General features: G+C 38.9%; 1 protein-coding gene across 1 annotated transcript in view; it reads left to right on the forward strand.

Annotated features, from left to right (window-relative positions):
* Nucleotides 1–17,798, forward strand: part of mettl15 (methyltransferase 15, mitochondrial 12S rRNA N4-cytidine) — a 51,246-nt gene extending 33,448 nt beyond the window's left edge. Inside the window, exons 4-6 of the mRNA XM_070833335.1 lie at nt 9,194–9,385; nt 10,502–10,680; nt 16,709–17,798. Of these exons, the coding sequence (XP_070689436.1) occupies nt 9,194–9,385; nt 10,502–10,680; nt 16,709–17,139 (802 nt within the window). The 3' untranslated portion in view covers nt 17,140–17,798. The remainder of the gene's footprint in view (nt 1–9,193; nt 9,386–10,501; nt 10,681–16,708) is intronic.
* The last annotated feature ends 1,382 nt before the right edge of the window (nt 17,799–19,180 follow it).

Consider the following 19,180-nt stretch of genomic DNA (forward strand, 5'->3'; position numbering starts at 1 on the left):
CTTAAGAAACCCTATGACCCTATGGTATGGTTGTTAGGACTAAACATGGGCTACAACATACAAGTACATACATACATATAAGTATTGAAAGTACCGGAGGAGTCCACTGTTACCTGCACTAACAAAACCACCTCATGAATTTAAAACATGGTATGTGTTTTTCTCTGTATATATTTAAGGCATAGAGAAGGAGAGGGGTGTCGTTTTAGCAAAGTAAACAAACTGTTAAACATTACACGTCTGCCCAAAACGACAGCATCCATCCATCTATCCATCCATTGTCTGTACCACGTATCCTAAAGGGTAGCGGGGGGGCTGTTGCCAATCCCAGCTGACATTAGGCAAGCGACGGGGTACACCCTGGACTGGTCGCCAGACAATCACAGGGCAGACGCACTCCTACAGGCAATTTAGAGTCACCAGTTAACGTAACCTGCATGTCTTTGGACTGTGGGAGGAAGTCAGAGTACCCGGAGAAAACCCATGCAAGCACGGGTAGAACATGCAAACTCCTCACAGAAAGACCCCAGGTTCAAATGAGAAACCAGCCGTCCAGCAGATTTAAACCTGGAGGCAGCAGTGCTAACCACCACACCACTGTGCTGCCCAAAACTATAGCAGTAACAGCATGTAGGTAATATATATGTAGGCAATAAATATATTATCACTACCAACTCACAATTATTTTGAAAAAAACTCACTCTTGGCTTAATTGCTCACTGGAAAAATATCCTTACTGTTGTCCTAGAAGTAGTTGCTTGGATTTTTATGGTGACAAAATCAAATCAAGTATAATAAGTCTTCCATCCATCCATCAATCAACCTATCACACATCATAGACAACATCCAGAGAAGTGTAGATTTCCATCTTTGGAAACTTTCCTCATCTCTGAAGCAACATTTCCTAACTGTTCAGAAACAAGCCTTTGAAGTGGGAAATAAAGATGATAAAATTAAAGTGGAGAAACAGCAGGGAAGCATTTAACAGTTATTGATGACATTTCTATGAGACAATGGCATAGTCATGAATTCACATTTTCACTGTAGCTTTAATTGTAAATAAATAAGACAGAGAGGTTTTCTATAATCTTTTTAGGTCGACCGGGGTAGCGCAAAATGAAATTTTGAATGAAACACATTTAAATACCAGCCTGTATGTGTTTGTCCTGTGTTTGTAGCCTCTTTCTTTTTTTTTTCACTGGACTGTAGATATTTTCATCACTGCTCCCCTGCTGAAAGCAATCAATCAGCATCTTGTCTTAGGCTTCAGTGACGCAGGTAAAGGAACTGAGCAGGTCAACACAAGGGAATATTTCAGGCTTGATTTGTGAAGAGGCAGCATCATGTTGAATGAGCATGCACTCAAACTGAAGCTGCTGTGAAGGTTCCTGGTGTCCTCAGTGAATGTAGTCTTATTCCAGATGGACAATAACAAGTGAATTCAAGAAAATATTTTGTGAAAATAACTACCAAATATATAGCCAACTGAGCCTCATTCATACATAGTCATTAGTTTGAAATAGCAGTTTGACCAAAAGAAATCTTAGCACAAGGTCACTTACTGGGAATGTTTCAGAGGCAGTGGCTGAAAGTTCAAGGACCATTCCCAGTGAGTGACTTTGTGCTGTGAATCTTCAGCCAAAGTGTCTTACAAGAGAAATAAGGCGAGAGACTGAAGAGTAATACAGACAGAACCAAAGCTTCCGGTGAGTTCTAAGATAAGCCAGTGCATGAGCTGAATACATACACACACAGACACACTGCGCCTGTTTCTAGCTAGCTTACAGCTAATGTCTGTACAATCACGGACTGCACAAACTGTCAAGAATACAAATATGCGTGAATTGCACGTATGGTTTAATTCGTGATTCTTTCTGTTTAAACACACGTTGAAAGTTAGCTAACACCTTTAGCTGAGGATGATGGGAATGTCATTTTTGCCAGCATTGGGTCATAAAGTAAAGCACTGACATTTTTATTTTATTTTTGTTTTTACCTGGTGATGGTGCTGTATGAGAAGGTATCACCAAAGCTATCACAATTTATTCTGAGGGGAACATGGCTTTCTGTACCAAATTTCATGGCAGCCTTGTCACACAAAACCACAAATGGCAGTCTCTTGTTAGCGCAAGAGAAAAAGTCACCAAAGTCATTAGGATTCATCCTGGGGAATTTCAGATCTTTCTAGGAAAGGTAATTTTCCATTAGTTTGTACTACTTTCTATTTCACTTTATTTTAATGATAATAGTTGAATAATATCAAATATTAAATATAATTAAGCGTGACTAGAAAATATGTAGTGACTCTAAATGTCAGGTGGACTTTAAACTTATAACTTTTAGTTTTACCTAGCACATTATCTCTTCACTAAAAGAGCATCGCAGTGCGCAATTGAGACTGTACTAATGTTTATGTTTTTTTAAGACAAGTGGTTCACAAGTGTTATCAGCATTGGCTCTTTCTTTGTCACAAGCATTTCACGTGTCTCATAATTCAATCTGCAAAGCTTTGGATTGTCTCTGAGCGAGCTTTGAGAAAATCATAATCAGTGTTAGATTGATCTAGTGAGATACCAGAATAACAAAATTTTGCATGATGTCAATGTTGTGGGGTGCTATAACTATAAATAGCTCAGATCTCTTAAGCAATTATGAGCCCACACTTGGACCTCAGCACATACACCACTGAAACTTGTCCTCTTTAATAATATAAGACCTTACATAAGGCATTTATATCTCCAACTCTGTGTCTAAGCCACATAAAGAAGTTAATAATTTAGAAATGTTATGTAACTGTTTTGCATATTTTTAAATCCTTCAGTGGCTTACAAAAACATGTAGAAGTCACAGTGTGTAGTGGAAGGTATGTTCACCTGCGTGTGGGTGAACACGTAGGCTTCAGAATTTTAATTTCCAATAATTAATAACTAGAAGTAATTTGTGTAAAACATACCCATGTAATTGAAATGCAGTTGATTGCCTTTGATTAGCATGATCGAGCTTTCAGTATTGTGTATTGGCTAGCTATTACAAGACTTTGTGAAATTATAGACTTCAGATTGTTATTGGTGTATAAATGACAAAGAGGTTTATTTAGCATGTTGAGTTTTGTCAAAAACTAATTTTCACCGTTTCCCACTCATGCACATTTACTGGGCAGGGTTTCGAACATTGCATCATTATGCATTGTAGCAAACTTAACATATACTCATCCCAAAGCTGCCATCAAATGAAGCTATGAGGTCCCGCTCACTCTGAAGCTAAACTCTTGCCTAACTCGCTGCTCTCAACCCTCTTTTGCCAGTTAGCATGGCTGGTGCTGACAGCACTACGCTTCTTGTATGCAGTTACACATAGAAAGTTCTCTATATAGATTAGCTCACATTCTTTCTACTCCCCAAAACCAATAAAATGAGGAATTCAGTTTAGTTTTATGCAGCACTAACTTTTGTAACATTCATTGGAAAGCTTGTGGCTTCTGTAGTGAGAACCGCCCATTAGGCAATGGTTATGTACTCCACAAGATGGCTGCCATTTTGCTCCTCTGAACTTGTGGCTGGTTTTCTATCCAACAATAATTGAAGGAATCCTGCCTACAACTCAGAATTTTTTTTATTGCTGACTGAATTAAGAAAAGTCTAGCCAGTCTTTTGGAGGTTTCTAGTAGTCCTTGAAAGCTGATGACCAAATAATGCCACGCAAAGCTTTTAACAATACCACTGAGGAATATGACTCCATGCCTCAAGTTCGTCAATTGATGGACCAGCAAAAAGACCAAAAGAATTTTGGTTGAACAACGGGAAAAAAGCATCAAAACTTATGTACAGATCATAGTCGATTCTTCAAACAGGAGGACTGATGATCTGTCAAAGTCTAGATATGACCCGAAACAAATTTGACTTGATTTTGAAATTTCATGTGAAACTTGGTCCAATAATTTAAATGAAAACAGGTCAGAGTTGGACATGTGCAAATGTTTTATCTCAATTTCAGACAAGACAGACTATCTAGAGGACGAGCTTTAAGGTGGTTAAAGGACAAACCTGCTGTTCTGGGTGAAGCTATTTGAAGGGTTCAGGCATCTTTATCAATGAGGACTTCCTTGCGTTGTCCAGCAAAGACGGGAAGAACTACTCCTAGTAATGAAGGCAGCTTGAGGGAGCTTGTTTATTTGAGGTACGACAAACTTATTGCCCATCCATCTACTGAAAACCCACCCCAACAAAGGCCAACACAGTTTGGCTTATTAGTCTGAATTAGTCTAAAATTTGATTCTTTATAATTTAACAAATATTCGATTCTTGGCCCATTCTTACCATAAATCGGAAGAGGCAATGCACACACCTCTCAAATCTAAATGAGCAAGCTGGTTGGTTCATGGGCAGCATAGTGGTGCGGTGGTTAGCACTGTTGCCTCTTTGTTTTTTTTGTTTTTTTGCCATATAGTTACCGTTTAGTTAGTCTCACAGTTTCCACCAGTGGGAGGGAGCTGTTTTAAGTAAATAAATGGATTCATAAATGAACTCTGTATGCCTCCTGCAGCATCAAACTGCAGATAAAGTTGGCAACTAGCTTTGAGGCAACAACAAAGTCATCATCAGCACTGCTTGACCTCCAGCTTTTTGAGTAAATAAGCTTCAAGTAGATTTCAAAATGGCTAACATAAGATGAAAAGTTTTTAAACGCTCACCAAAATTACATTTTATATTTCGACTTTGGAAAGAACTTAAAGAACAAAATTTTGAAATTGTAGACAGTGGGTCGGGTGCTACTGATGAGGCATTAACAGAAAGGGATTGCGCAGGTGATGGGAGAGAACAACAAAGCCTTTCCTATAGATTTTTCAACAAATCAATCACTGTGCAGGATAGTGAATAACAACAGCAAAGCAAAGGAGGGTCCTGGCAGCGTGGGTGAGATGCTCCCTTGCCATTTTGTCTTCAGTGGGTTTTGAAATAGAGGACCTGCCAATTTGTGTTCTTTCCTTGAATGCCCGTTAATCTTGAGGAAGGTGGAATCATTGTTGTGTTTAGAAAAGGGGCAAGTTTTAAATTTTGTAAAATATCTGAGAAGGTTATGGTATTGACACTTTTATTTTATGGATACCTTTATTGATATCAGTGATGCTTATTGGTGTCAATACAGTATTATCCTCTATTTATGATTATTAGCTTATTTTTGTTTGTTTTTTTACTTACGGCAATCAAGAGGTAACTTCTAGTGCTGCTTTACTACATATAAATTAAACTCAATAAAACTATTGTGGAGTAATAGAGCAACAGCCACTTGGAAGCTAATTGCAATAGATACCTTTACAGGGATTCTGTCTTCAACCATTTATTTGCATTTTGCAACCAGTAATAGACACTTCAGACTAAAATTTATATTGAAGTGTGCCAGTACTCCTCAAATATGTGCTCTTTGTCATATAACAGGAGGGAGAGATAATTAACTATAGTTTGTGTGATGAGCAGTAAGCAGATATTGTGCTCTAGCTTACACATGGAAGGCATACACTAAAATCAACAAGCCTTCTACTCCAGATGGAGGTTCATGTGTTGAGAGCAGTGACTCAATCTATGTGCACAGGTTGCTAGTTGCTTCAAAGATGGGTGACACATCAGATTGACTACAGCATTTGAAAGTGCATTGGGTACATTTAAGAGCAGAGCTTCATTTTCACAGTAAGAAGATCATCAGATCGCCACAGTCAGCCAGTGCTAGCAAATGTTAATGCAAGGGTTAGAACAAATTCAGGCAGTCATTACCCAGAGCTCATGACCATAGGTGAGGATTGGAACATAGATAGACTGGTAAATCGAGAGCTTCGCCTTCAGGCTAAGCCTCTTCACCACAACAGTACGGTGCCTGCATTTGACCAAAAGTAATACAGAAAACTATAACAAGTGACAAAACATACCATACGTCCGCACATTGTTTACAACTTTTTCACACCTCCCTTCACACAGACACTGAACTGTGCAAGCAAGCGATGCCACTTTAACACAACCCTTGCGTGCTCATAGCAGGCTTTTGATGTCTCTGCTAGGGTGGTCCAGTGAGGTTCTTGCAGACCCTGCTGACCCCTCAGAGACCCTACATTAACTATCTTGGTCCATTCCCAACTAGTTGGTAAAGTTGATGCAGGTGATGGCAGTAGTGCTTGTCCACATATGTATTAAAAACTAAATTAAAACTAAAACTAAAAAGTACTTGGCCTCACTTTATCCTGCGATATGTCTGTCAATTATAAATGTATTGGTTGTCATTCTAGCACGAAAGCAAGGGGATGAAATTTGACCCTGAAGTGACCACTCTCCTCTTCTTTAGTTTGTGCATTTTTGTAAGGTTAAAAGCTTAAAAAAACACCATTAAAAACATAATGACGGAATAAGATGTCCTTGGTCTTCTGACATCTGGCATAATCAGCTTGAACACATCTTGGCAATAATCAAGATTCATAAAGTCAGTTTTCTGCACCATTCAGGAATATTTAGGACCTATTTGGTGGCCATTTTGAAAAATGACTGCCTTGACCCAGCGGACAAATTTGTAGCACCCTGATATCTCTCATAACCCACATCTGTGCCTGATGTGTTGCTTTTATCACATAATGCACAATTTGTATCCTTAACTGCCCCTCTGATAAGGGCCAGCTTGGGCTTCCAATTGGTTAAAATGTTTAAAGGGCTACTTTGCTGATTTGCAAACGACTGTACCATTACAATGTAGCGAATGTCTCAAACTGATTTTAGGGGATTGAACATGCCCACTGTCTGTGGCACAGCAGAAAGTGCAGATTTAGGGCGTATTATCCATGATTATCCATGACAGAACCATGACTTAGTTATGCGAAGCTCACAAATATGTCATCATTAATGAGTGCTTATTTGTGCTTATCTATTAATTATTAATGCTTATTTTTACAGTAGGCAACCTGAAAATTCAAGCCATTAAATGAGTTAGTGAATAAATGAAATTAATTTCATGGACTACTTGTAGAAAATGTTTTAATTGTCCCATAGTTTAGCGGTAGTTTCCTTTTTGGCAGGTCCTATATTTAGATTTTATAACATACTACTTAAGCTTTTAAAACCAAGCAACCACTGTACAGAGTCGTGTATGAGGAGGGTGGAAATCACTAGAATCTGTTTTCATATCTTGGAAGAATATGGGTAGAGAAGGCTCCAGGAGACCTTTTGCTTCTAATGTATAGATGCTAACTCCTGTTGTTCTCTTCTGCCATCATCTTTGTTCACACAATGTTAAAAGGTCACATGAAAAATGCATGAATGTGGCTGGAGGATCTCACCACTCGTGCATGAGGAGGTGACTGAGTACACAGGGTCTTGCTCTGTCAGTGACGAGGAAGGATCTCAGTAGGCTAGCTAAGACTGCCAGTTGGCTTCCAGGAAAAAACCTGATTTGGTTTTTAAAAGTTTGACTGGAGACTCAAGCTATTGTGGGTTTCCATTATATAGTTTACTTAGAATAACCTTGACTTGCCTGATGTTGAGTGTGGGTGTTCTCTCTGTACAATAGGAAGTTGTGAACGCATGTAATATGGAAAACTGCAATATTTCCCGTAAGTTGAAGGGGAGACTTTACTTACCAATCTCAATCATTAGCAGCTGTGGCCTGAAGGTTAGAGAAAGCTAAAGAGTGGTGTGGCTTCCTTCTCCCTCATTATGTTAGTCGTGGCACAGACTAAGGTGCCCTTGAGCGCAGCTTCTAACTCCCAAATTGCTCCAGTGAGCAGCAGATCAGACTGGTTGAACTAAGCAGCTTCCACTTGTGAACGTGTGTAACTGGTATATGCCCTTTTTTCTGCCTTCAAACCTTATCTAGAACATATGGCACACAGAACAAAAGTGACATGGAAAACCAAAATCATGCATTCATGTCATTGTTAGTAAATGAAAGAAATTCGTAAAAAGGAAAAAAGTTACATTAAGAGTATTACTTAAGATTAAAAACAAATCTTAAGTAACACAAGCACAAGAAAAAGGGAAAAGGATAACAATAAGATATATAGTATTCATTATTATAATAACGTTTAGCTTTTAAATACAAACATGAATATGGAAAGGTGTAGAGGATATACTTTCATTCTTACTTTCAAGTCCTCAACCTCCTGACTTCTTATTCAGTAATTCCATAATGAATAACTCAATAGATGGGAGAGCTTTAGAAAATCTGGGCTTATGGATATTAAATTGACCTGATCACACCTAAACAGTGTGTTGTATTTTCTGGTGCTTGTTTTCATAATAGTTGCAATCACACCTGACATCTGGTTTATATTGAATGCGTATTGTGAATAAATGTAATTTCACAGCACTTGGATCAGACGCAGCTTCTGCTCTCATCTATATCGTTGTGAGTGTGGTACCATCAAAGGCACTTAAAAAGGCACTTTTCTCATCAATTCACCATGCCAGCTATATATTTTTTTTTTTTTACTGAATATGCATCTCCTGTAATATAGGTGATGTCAATGGAAAATACAACATTTACTTTTTGCATTTGACACTGAATAATCAGTTATTACACCCCCTCCAATTTACCCTTTTGAATTTTGAAGATGGTCTCATTTAATTATCTAACAGACCCAAGTAAGTAAAAAAATTGACACGTAACCTCTTTCCCCACTGTTTTTGATACTGACTTACCCCAGGAAAACAGACTCATTCCATTACTCTTGCTCTTTTACATTAATGATTAACCTGCTGTATGTATGTAGACAGTTTTTTGCTTTTTATGCTGATGACACTGTAATCTAGTGTTGATGTGATTAACAGTGTTCACATTTTAAAGCCTTATTTACAAGGTAATGGTGTTACTTGTAATGTAGAAAAAAAAACCCTAAACAACAAAAAAAACAATTTTCCGGATCCGGCCACATTTTAGACATTCAGAGTCAAGTAACATTACTTTTGTACCATAATCTTTACCTCAGTTTTATGCTATATTTTGTGTACTTACGTATGGGCACCCACACCCATGAAAGTATTTTCCCTTTTTCTCTTTTTGTCATTAATTTCATACCTTTTTCTTCTCACCTATGAAGGGAATGTTGTCAATGACCTGAATGAGTTAAATTTTGCTGCACTTTTGGAAATACTTTTCACAGCACTTTTGCAATAAGTACTGATAATATACAAATGTCTAATTGTTTTAATCTTTTCCTCAGTGGTCAAGTCAGACCATTGCTTGGCCGATTCAGTGAGGTTGAGGCCCTGCTGTCAAGCGTCAACATTAAGCCAGGCAGCATTGATGCTGTCTTGTTGGATGCTGGCTGCTCCTCCATGCAGATGGATCAGGCGGACAGAGGCTTCTCCCTTAGCAAAGACGGGCCCTTGGATATGAGAATGGATGGAGAGAGGTAAGAGATTTGCAACATACAGTAGGTCTGGAAGGAGGGAGGGATGTGCAGGTCAAAGTGCAGCTTTGGGGCCATAGCCAAAATGGCTACCAATAACATGGGTTAGCATGGCCCTGATAGACCATTATATTTTTTTCCCTCTCTAATTGAGAGAAAAGTATCTTGTCTGATACATTAAATCAGTTTAGACTCTATTTAAAAAAACTATTAATATTGTGTGTTTTTTGTTTAAATGATTAAGACAACCTATGATTTCCTGACACATAGAAAGCAGTAGAGTATCACTACAAAAACTCGTAGGAAGACAACAGGTGCAAAATGTGAGTTTGACACCAAAGACCACAGTTGATGACCCATCTCCTACCAACATTCAGCCTTGGTTTCTCGTAGGAATCCTCCATCAAAATGTTAATTTTAAATTAAATTAGCACCTCCCACCTGTCAAATGCAAGTAAAATTGCTACATAAAAGCAACGCCATTGGCCGTAGAACCTTGATCATTTTAATTGATAGTTGAAGTTAACGTAATTATAACCAATAAACATCAATAAAAAGATGCACACACATACACGCCCACTCATTACAGCTAGCTATAAAAGGTTTATTTTCAAAGCTTTGTGTGGATGTGATGAGAAACCTTTAAATTAATACATGAAACTAACTGTTGATTTCTTAATAGTTGTTACATAATTTTCATTTTGACTGGCGCTCCTCTAATTACGTCATTTTATTATTTAAGAATCTATCTATCTATCTATCTATCTATCTATCTATCTATCTATCTATCTATCTATCTATCTATCTATCTATCTATCTATCTATCTATCTATCTATCTATCTATCTATCTATCTATATGACATTTAATGGTTCTTGAATGTTTTCAGAATTGTATAATCACTTTACAATGTCAGCATAATGTGCAAAGCAACTAGCTAGGATAACCCTTTTATAAGATATTGCACAAGCTGTATTTCTCTTTTCATTCTCTCACAATCATTCTATTCATAACTGTCAGCCATAAAGGTTTTCAGCTGTATCTCAGAGTTGTCAGGATTCGCCACTGTCAGCAAGGACATGACGTCAAGCAGCTTAATTGGGCCTCTCTTTGTGCGTAGGTACCCCGACATGCCCTGCGCTGCTGACGTTGTGAATACCTTAGATCAACAGGCTCTTGCATCCATCCTCACTGCATATGGAGAAGAAAGACACGCCAGGAAAATAGCTTCAGCCATTGTGGAGGCACGCCGTGTCAACCCCATCACCCGGACACAGCAGCTGGCCGACGTGGTGGCAGGTAGCTAGACACTATCCTGATTAATTCCCCGCAGCATTCTGGAGGCTGTAAGGGAAAATAAAACACGAGTGGAGTTATTAAGGCTGTCTCCCACTGGGACGTATTTGTCTCAGAAAATTACATGGACTGTGACCTCAGTCATCCTCTCCCCTGCGTCTGTTTTGGGTGCCTTTCTTCCACACCTTCCTGTGAGAGATAAAGTTGAGACAAAGACAAAGCTGGAGGTGGCTGGAACAGAATGTGGCTAATGCCTTGAAAACAAACAGTATCTCTCATACAGTAGCTCATTTCTCTCTCTCCTTCAGCATTGCTTTTCTGCTATCTTTTTTTCATTTCCCCACTATTTCTCTGCTCACAAATATGCACACACCTGACACAAATGCAAACACCCACATACGCTCGCACGCATGACACACTTGTGCATAAAGCCGGGATTACATTGTTTGTCTTCACTGATTGTTTTTTTTTTTTTTTTAGCTGAAGCCTCCAGATTTGAGCTGCTGAACGAGTGAGATGTCGTTTCAGTAGTTGCACAGAGCAGTATGTGCGTCAGTGTCACCCTGGGAGAACAGGTGTGAGTAAGAGCAGCTGTTTAATCTTTTTTGAAGAGCAAAGCGAGTCACCACCAATGTTTATTCGAAACAATCAGACAGGTCTTGAATTTACAAAGTTTCAGAGGGGGGCCTGTATGACTAGTGATAGTGATGCGGACAGGAAGAAAAAACTGTATTTACAGGAGAAATGATGAGGACTCAGTTGTTGTGTTTGGAGGGCTGGGAGAGAACCACTGTAGGGACCTAGTGGTATTGAGACATCATGATATTAGCAAGGTCCCTGTCTCTCTCTCCTTATTTAATTCATACACTCTGCACAGTTGTGAATATTCATTTAAATTTCAGAATTTTCTAAAAACAAATAGTGCAGCAAATAATGTATTGTATTTTTTTATTTAATTTGTTGACAACAGCATCCACTGGTGAACCTTGTTAATTGATTAATAATTTGGATTCAATTGTACAAGAATATAGAAACACTGCATTCAACCATACGCAGGCATGGCTGTGTGAGTGAGCATGGGTTTGGAGTTGTATACATACCTTGGGCCAAATGTAAATGATGTGTACCCATAAAAACCATGCATACACCATTGCCCACACATACACTGGTAAAAACGGATTCTGTAGCTCACTCATACTTAAAACAAATATAATTTGTTTTGGTTGTTAGACTTTTCACTGATTGTATTTTGAAGAACTTCGTAAAGTCTGTTTTAATATGAGCTCTATAAATTAAACAGGAAGCAGCAGAACTATTCATTCGCTTAGTTTTAGGACAGCTGAATGGTGCTGATTTCTGGTATTAAACTGGGCTCAGATTTGAGGAGGTTCACACTGATTTATCCTCATAATATACGTGTTGTGAAATATTTTCCTATTCCTGTCTCAATTTGAAATATAAGCCATTACGTTTTGTATATTCATTCCAAACATTCCTGTATCTGTAGACTTTCAACAACTCCTTTAGTCACGTTCTGGGATTTATGTATATTTGGCACAGTTGTTCTTCAACTGTTTATCCAGTATGTTGTAAATACTAGCCCAGTGAGGTCCGTTGATATTGGACGATACTTTAGGGCATGGTTTGCTTCCAACGCCAATGTTCACTGCCAACACGGGAGGCAGAGTGACGATCATGTGGTATTGCTAGAGGAAAGGACATGAAGGTTAGGGTGGTCAGAGAGTGTGCATCACATTTATAATAAAATGTAATTGTAGTTAATTACTTTTGTGTGCTTAGTTTTTATCAACATCAGTGTTCCCATCATGTTCTTTTCATGTTATTTTTTAATGTGAGTCACTTTGTAGAGTCTGCTTCAGTATGAGCTTTGTAAATCATTGATAACTTTCCTCATGTTATTAGGTAATGAGAAAAAGAAAGAAAGAAAAGAAAAAAATAAGACCATTTATTTATATTTTCAAGTATTTTGCAACCAAAATATAAAGTTTTTCACAAGTCGTAACTCCGTTTCCTGGGTAATGCCGGAGGGTCTGACTAATATGTGGATCAATCATTACCATCCCATTAGATTCTTATGCAATGGAAACTTTCTTTCACTCCTCCATTAGATAGGACGGATCATTGATACAACGTGGTATGGGGAGATATTTCTAATCCGCTCAGCTCATAGATCCCTTTGGCTCAGCTATTAGCCAGAAAGGTAACGTTATGCTAGCAAGATTCAACATAAATAACACTGTGAACGATTGACAATCAGTAAATATAATCTCACATTATGTTTAACAACAAGACTAGCAAGCTAACCAGCTATGTCACTGTCCCCAAATCAATATCAAGATTTTCAAAGACAAATGAATGGCGGTGTGTAACATTACTGGCAGCCTTAAGCTGCAAGCTGAGTGTGAGATATGAGATGACTGCTTGTGCCAACTTCATCCTACAGGATTGTTGCCCCTGATTTTCCGCACAGCAACAGTTTTACAGGATTGCAGACAAAAGCTCCAGATGATCATTGATGAAAATAGTTCAAAGATGTGATCAGAGAGTGATCATGTGGTCCAAAGTCTCAGTGAGGTCAGAGGGGATCAGTCTACTCCGTGCAGGTTGTGTGTCTCCATCTTGTGGTGCTCAGAGGATGAGACACTAAAGGACCAGCGTCACAGTCACTGTTTGAAATAAGCTAGCTTGGTAAAATGCTGCAGCAAATTGTAAACGGAGGCTCTGACTGCATCCCTGTTGCTATGGTTACTCTAGCCAGCGCACTAATTTAGACGATGAACAGACAGTTTCACCAGAACTACTTAGTAGGTGTCCATTATCACTTTTTAATAGACACCCAGCAGCCGGTCAGAATCGAGGATTCACCCAGACAGTTTACAAATAGGTGCCATGATAACGATGCAAAAAACCACAGCTAGTCTGGTGCACGTGCAGCCTATTTCATGACTGATTGAGACTTTTGAAACAGAATCATGAACATATAACTTAATGAGAGTTTGTTTACTTTGCTGAACTCTAACTGCAGGGATTAAGTAAGAAATCGTAGCTATATTACAGCTATTACGCTATTGGGTTTATCCCCACATGCAGTTTTTCTTTATGGGCTGTGTTAGGCAAACCACAGCCGTGACACTTCGATGAATGAGATGAATCACATGGTTGGACTACCTCCATCTCAGGTTCTTCTCTCGTCTGTTGGAGGACTTGGCATGTTTGTGGCTCTCCCTTTCTCCACCACGATCAGGAGCCGCACAGTGGCCCTCCTTCTCTGCAGCAGTCTCTCAGCCAGACCTCGGCCACCAAAGGAACTGCAGGCTAATCATCCTCCACTGTGGCCTCTTTTCATGGCGCTCTAGAACTTTAAGGAGGCGGCTTTACCTGTCTCTTGGAAGCTGAGGCCTCCACTGTCCAGGTTTGAGCTTTTCACTAGAGTCTACAGGGAGACGTAGGAAAGATTACTCTGTGTTTCAGAGCAAGAGCATTGTCTCGCTGGCACCCTGCCTCCTAAAGCTACATTCTTTGGTAAATGCAAACCATCTGCACCAGTTCCTCGTGATCAGGCATATGCGCACCGCTATAAACGCTTCCACCAGTGTGTTGCTCAGACCACAGCAGCCCAAAACAATGTAGTGTTGCTGTCCTCAGTGGTCTCCACTTAAGCACTAAGACCAGGGCAGGAGCTCGCTATGTTGGAGAGGGCGGAGATCTGCCTGAAAATTATGTCGATAGATGTTGCTTTGCCAAATAGCGATAGCGCTTTGCAAGCTAGGTCTATACAAAATAGAACAATAGTTACGTATTGTAACTCCAGATTCTACGAGTTTAGGCGCAGCCCCCTAAGACTTAGGTCCCCTGCTCCTTTGGCAGTAGCCAAAGAAAGTGTTTTGTAAGCAGAGATCAGGTCCTGACAGTGTTTTATACTGTACATGAGAACCTGAGAGTGGCAACTGTTCAGTGTACAGAGGCGGCAAAAAAAATATTCACAACTCTGTGTGTGTGGGCATAAACCTAATAGTGATAGCTCTTAGAGTGCTGCACCTATACTTATAGAATATGGAGTTACACTGTGTAACTATATTTTTCTCACCAGCTACAGAAGCTAGTCTCATAAATAGTTATTAAATCACCAAGCTTACAACGCCACCTATTTCATGTGAGCTTATAATGAATTACACTGTGCAGCTTACTGATGTAACAAAGCACTTACATTTGATACACTCCTAATTGTTGACTTAATTCTCAAAAGTATTACAGTCTTTATGTTGATTTTTGGCTCAAATTGAAAAATTTTGACTTAAGCAAATAAATCGTCTGATCTGTTGTGTAAAGTCAAACAAACTTTCTGTCCTGTTTAGTCAACCTTTTTTTTTTTTTTTTGCCAGTGACACAAGAGCGTCAAACACTGTTGTTTCACAAATATCTTATTGTGGAATGTGGTTGTGTTCCTGCCTTTGTTAATGCACGCGACAAACTTCAAATATAACAACTTAAGATGAGACCTATCGCAAAGGTAGAGTGATTCTGTATGTCGTCTGCTGTGTTGTGGTACCTTCTTAACTACGTCATTTCCGCTTTATGTACACGTCTTAATCTGTTCTTTCCTCCATGGATCTGTCTGTAGGACCTTTGAAAGATGAATTAGAGAGAGAGAGAGAGTACATGGCTTGGTGAGGCCAGACCAGGGCTGGTCTTTGCTGTGCAGGCATTGTATTGATTTCAGTGTGAGTCACACCTTGGGCTGTTTAGTGCAGGAGGAGAGAAATGCCACATCACTCACTTCTCTATTTATTGCAGTTTCTCTTTAGGTCTATATAAGTGTCTAATTGTTCTTCGGCCTTCTGTGTGGTGGGTATGAGTCGGTCAAGCCGGACCCTGCAAACTTTTCACATGTATTTATGTGCCCTAACCTCTAACGTTCACATTTATTCACCTTTTTGTGGCTAAATTCTGATGCATTCTTAACTCCACGTTATTTATCAAACAGATGCACAAGCTTCTACTGTAAGTGCAGTAGCAATGCCTTCTTATTGCTCATGGATTTTGAGGGAGGATCACTCAAGGAGATGTGAGGAGAAGTTTTCTATGGAAAACTCTCTTCCTCTAAAAGGCAAGGGCAAATTGTTCAAGAGTATTTAAGAGGAAGGTTGTTATGGGGCAGAGAAACATAAGTCACCCTTTATTTCACAGAAAGCAGGTCAATTCAGAGAGCAATAACTACAAAAACCACAATATTTCAGTATTAAGTAATAAGTGCATGGGGAGTAGTCCTTTTGTGGTCCGTAAGATTTAACTTGAACTTGGCATTCAGTGAATTGAGAGATCATGAGAGGCATTTGGCTGCATTTACCTCGGTATTTTGGTGACACATCAGCCATATCAACACCATCTCCACCCTCCATCTGCTCTGCACAGAGCCGCTGATGGACCTGCCACTCAGTCCTGCTGCAGCTCTCTCTCCACTGGTTTAAGTGGCATGTATATATTTTTCATTTAGCTATTTGTTTTTGTTCTACGTCTCGCCATGTCAATGAATCTCTTTTTTGTTGTCTTTGAACTGAATTTAATGAATCCTCTTGCATTAATAATATAATCCAGCCTACTATGTCTGATGATTCTCAGTCAACCTAGAGGCACCAAGTCAACAGGATTTATTTTACTATTGTATTCTTTTATTCTCATGACCATTGGAGGCCTTTCACCCTCAATCTGTGGGTTGTTGAGGTCATATTGGTAAAGCAGCAAATCTGCACATTTGAGAAGCTATAGCCATTAAATATCCTGCATTTTTGCCTGAAATTACTGAATTACTTAAACGATTAATCTATTCTAAAAATAGTTGCTGCTTAACTTTGTGTTGCAGCCTCAAAAGTGACAACAATCCAACATTCATTCTCCCTCTTTTGGTCTCCTGCAGCCTTGTGCTTGTGTTCTTATTCTTTGTGCCTTCTGTGTTTATCCACATTATATGCAAATAAACCAGCACTAATTCTGGCTATTTCTTTGTCTCTAGGATCATTTCCTGCTGCTGTTGTCTACGCACGTAAAGACCGGCTCCAACGACCAGCACATGTGGCCACTAAGACTTTCCAAGCTCTCCGTATTTTTGTGAACGATGAAATGAACGAGCTACATGCAGGTCTGCGTGCTGCCCGGGCAGGACTGAGACCTGGAGGGCATCTCTGCGTAATCACTTTTCATTCGCTGGAAGACAGACTGGTCAAACGTTTCCTCCGGGGAGAAAACTTGTCTAATCTAGATCAGGATCACTTCAGCCCGAGGAAGAAAGGCTCTGGGAAGGAAAAATTGATGGATGTAAAAAGAGATTGTGGAAGTGCTCATTGGCTTCCTCTACGAAGAAAAGTTATCACCCCAGAAAAGGACGATGTAAAAGAGAATCCTCGAGGACGATCCGCTAAACTACGGGCAGCACTCAGATGTTAATTATGCAACGTTAATTATGAGAGAACAAAATCTCTCTGTTTTCATCAAAACATTTAAGTAACTTTTTACAATTAGAATTTAATGCAAATCAAACAAAGGCCATGGATACATTTTGATAATAACTCTCTACTGTATTTGTCTGCTGCTTTATCTATGGGTAATGTACACTTTTCTGTAGTTGGGTGAATAAAGAAATTCAGATATTTACTGTTTCTAACTTCAGCCCACCACAGGAGAGACCCAAGGTTTAATCCTGGTGGTGGTACCTCTGGTCCTGTTGTGCGTTCCCATGAACACAACTGGCCATGTTTGCTGGTGGGAAGCCAGTGAGGGCCGTCATCATTGAGGCTGCATTAGTGACTCCTGCTGGTTGGTTAAGGCAATACGCTGTGACAGGTGAACTTGGAAAGATTGAATCCTACGAAATATGTCCGCTGCTTAGAGCTTAGATATTTTTTTTCCATTGACACCATGTGTCACAAATCTAGCCAGAGAAAACAGGCAATAAACTGCAAAAATGTGATGAGATGAGGTGTTTTGATCTTTACTATTTGACTTTGACTAATTGTAATTGCTCCATCAAGATTATTAACACTTTTTTTTCCTTCTGTCTCAGTTTAGTGCACTCTAAATATACCCTTCTCGTTACCTTGGAAACTAAATGGCGCAAGTAACATTTAACTGAGTCTAAAATTACATGCTGTTTTAATCAAATATGAAATGATTCCATATCCCGAGTTTTGAATGTCCCTCCCTTTTGACATCACTGGATGTAAAGTTATGTAAATTACTGCCCTTATTGATGAAACACGTTATGACATTTTAATCTTTTGAATACTTTGTTTCTTCTTTTATTGCCACAGGAGCATGACGGAATCACGCTGTTAACCGTATTTCAGGAGGTGTGGTAAGAAAATGTTACTCTTGATTTATTTCCACACTGATGCGTGACGGTGTTCATATAAATAGAAAACTATAAATTAACATGGGAAAGATGCCCACTTTTTTTAAAGTGAATATCCTCGATAAAAGGTTCATCCTTGATTTTCTTGATCTTTTGTCCTGCCACCATTTTACCCGCTAAAGGAGGACGTTATGTTGGTGCCAGATTTTTCAAGCAAGAATGTGCAAAATAAAAATCAATATCTGGTTCTGATACATTGATTCTGATTTTATCAGTTTTTCCATTGTCAGGAATGCAGTGCTAAATCAATCAAGTACCTTTACTTGAATATTTCCCTTTTCTGCTACTTTATACTTCACTACATTTCAGATACAAATATTGTACTTTTTACAGCTGTTTTTAAACATTGCTTTAACAAATATAGAATGCAGGAGTTTTACTATTTTTTTCATTATAGTTTATTTTTGTTGTGTTTCAAATAATGTAAATTATGTATGGGCTATTTTAGTGTTACAGAATAAAATGGCTCTTTGTTTTTTAACTTGAAAGAGTGTCTCAGGTGTAAACAGAAAGGATCATGTCCAATATGTTAAAGCTCCAGCCACTGCTGAAACAGGGACGTTTTATTTCATGATTAATTTGTGGCAAGAAACAGACTCATTTTCAGGGGAGTTGTATATCCAGTGTAACCGGTGTGACGATGGCGTGTCAATGTACCAAAATACACTCTTTAAAATTGTGTTTTTTAAAAAAATCTCTTATGTCTAATATTTTGGTGTCCTCAGAGTGAAGCGCAACTGATGCTTGTAGCTTGACGCAGGAGAAAATGATATGACAGGAACATCAGTGATTATGAATTATTGTTATCTAAGACTGCAAATTCTCAATCACCATGGAAACAGTAACCTCAGATAACAGTAAATATACTGTAAGGCAATGCTATTATTGTAGACTTGAATCAATCCATAAATTGACTACCAGGTGCGTAACTAATAGCTACCGTTGTTGAATCACGTCTCTGAAAGTGCAGGAAGACACAGTGAGCATCATCTAACCTGCTGCAAACAAACCTGCAGGCACAAGATGAGCAGATGAACACAAGTCACTGCTTCATTTCAGAAGAATAAAGAACTATGG

The sequence above is a fragment of the Pempheris klunzingeri genome, chromosome 1 (assembly GCF_042242105.1).
Source record: "Pempheris klunzingeri isolate RE-2024b chromosome 1, fPemKlu1.hap1, whole genome shotgun sequence".
Taxonomy (NCBI): Eukaryota; Metazoa; Chordata; class Actinopteri; order Acropomatiformes; family Pempheridae; genus Pempheris; species Pempheris klunzingeri.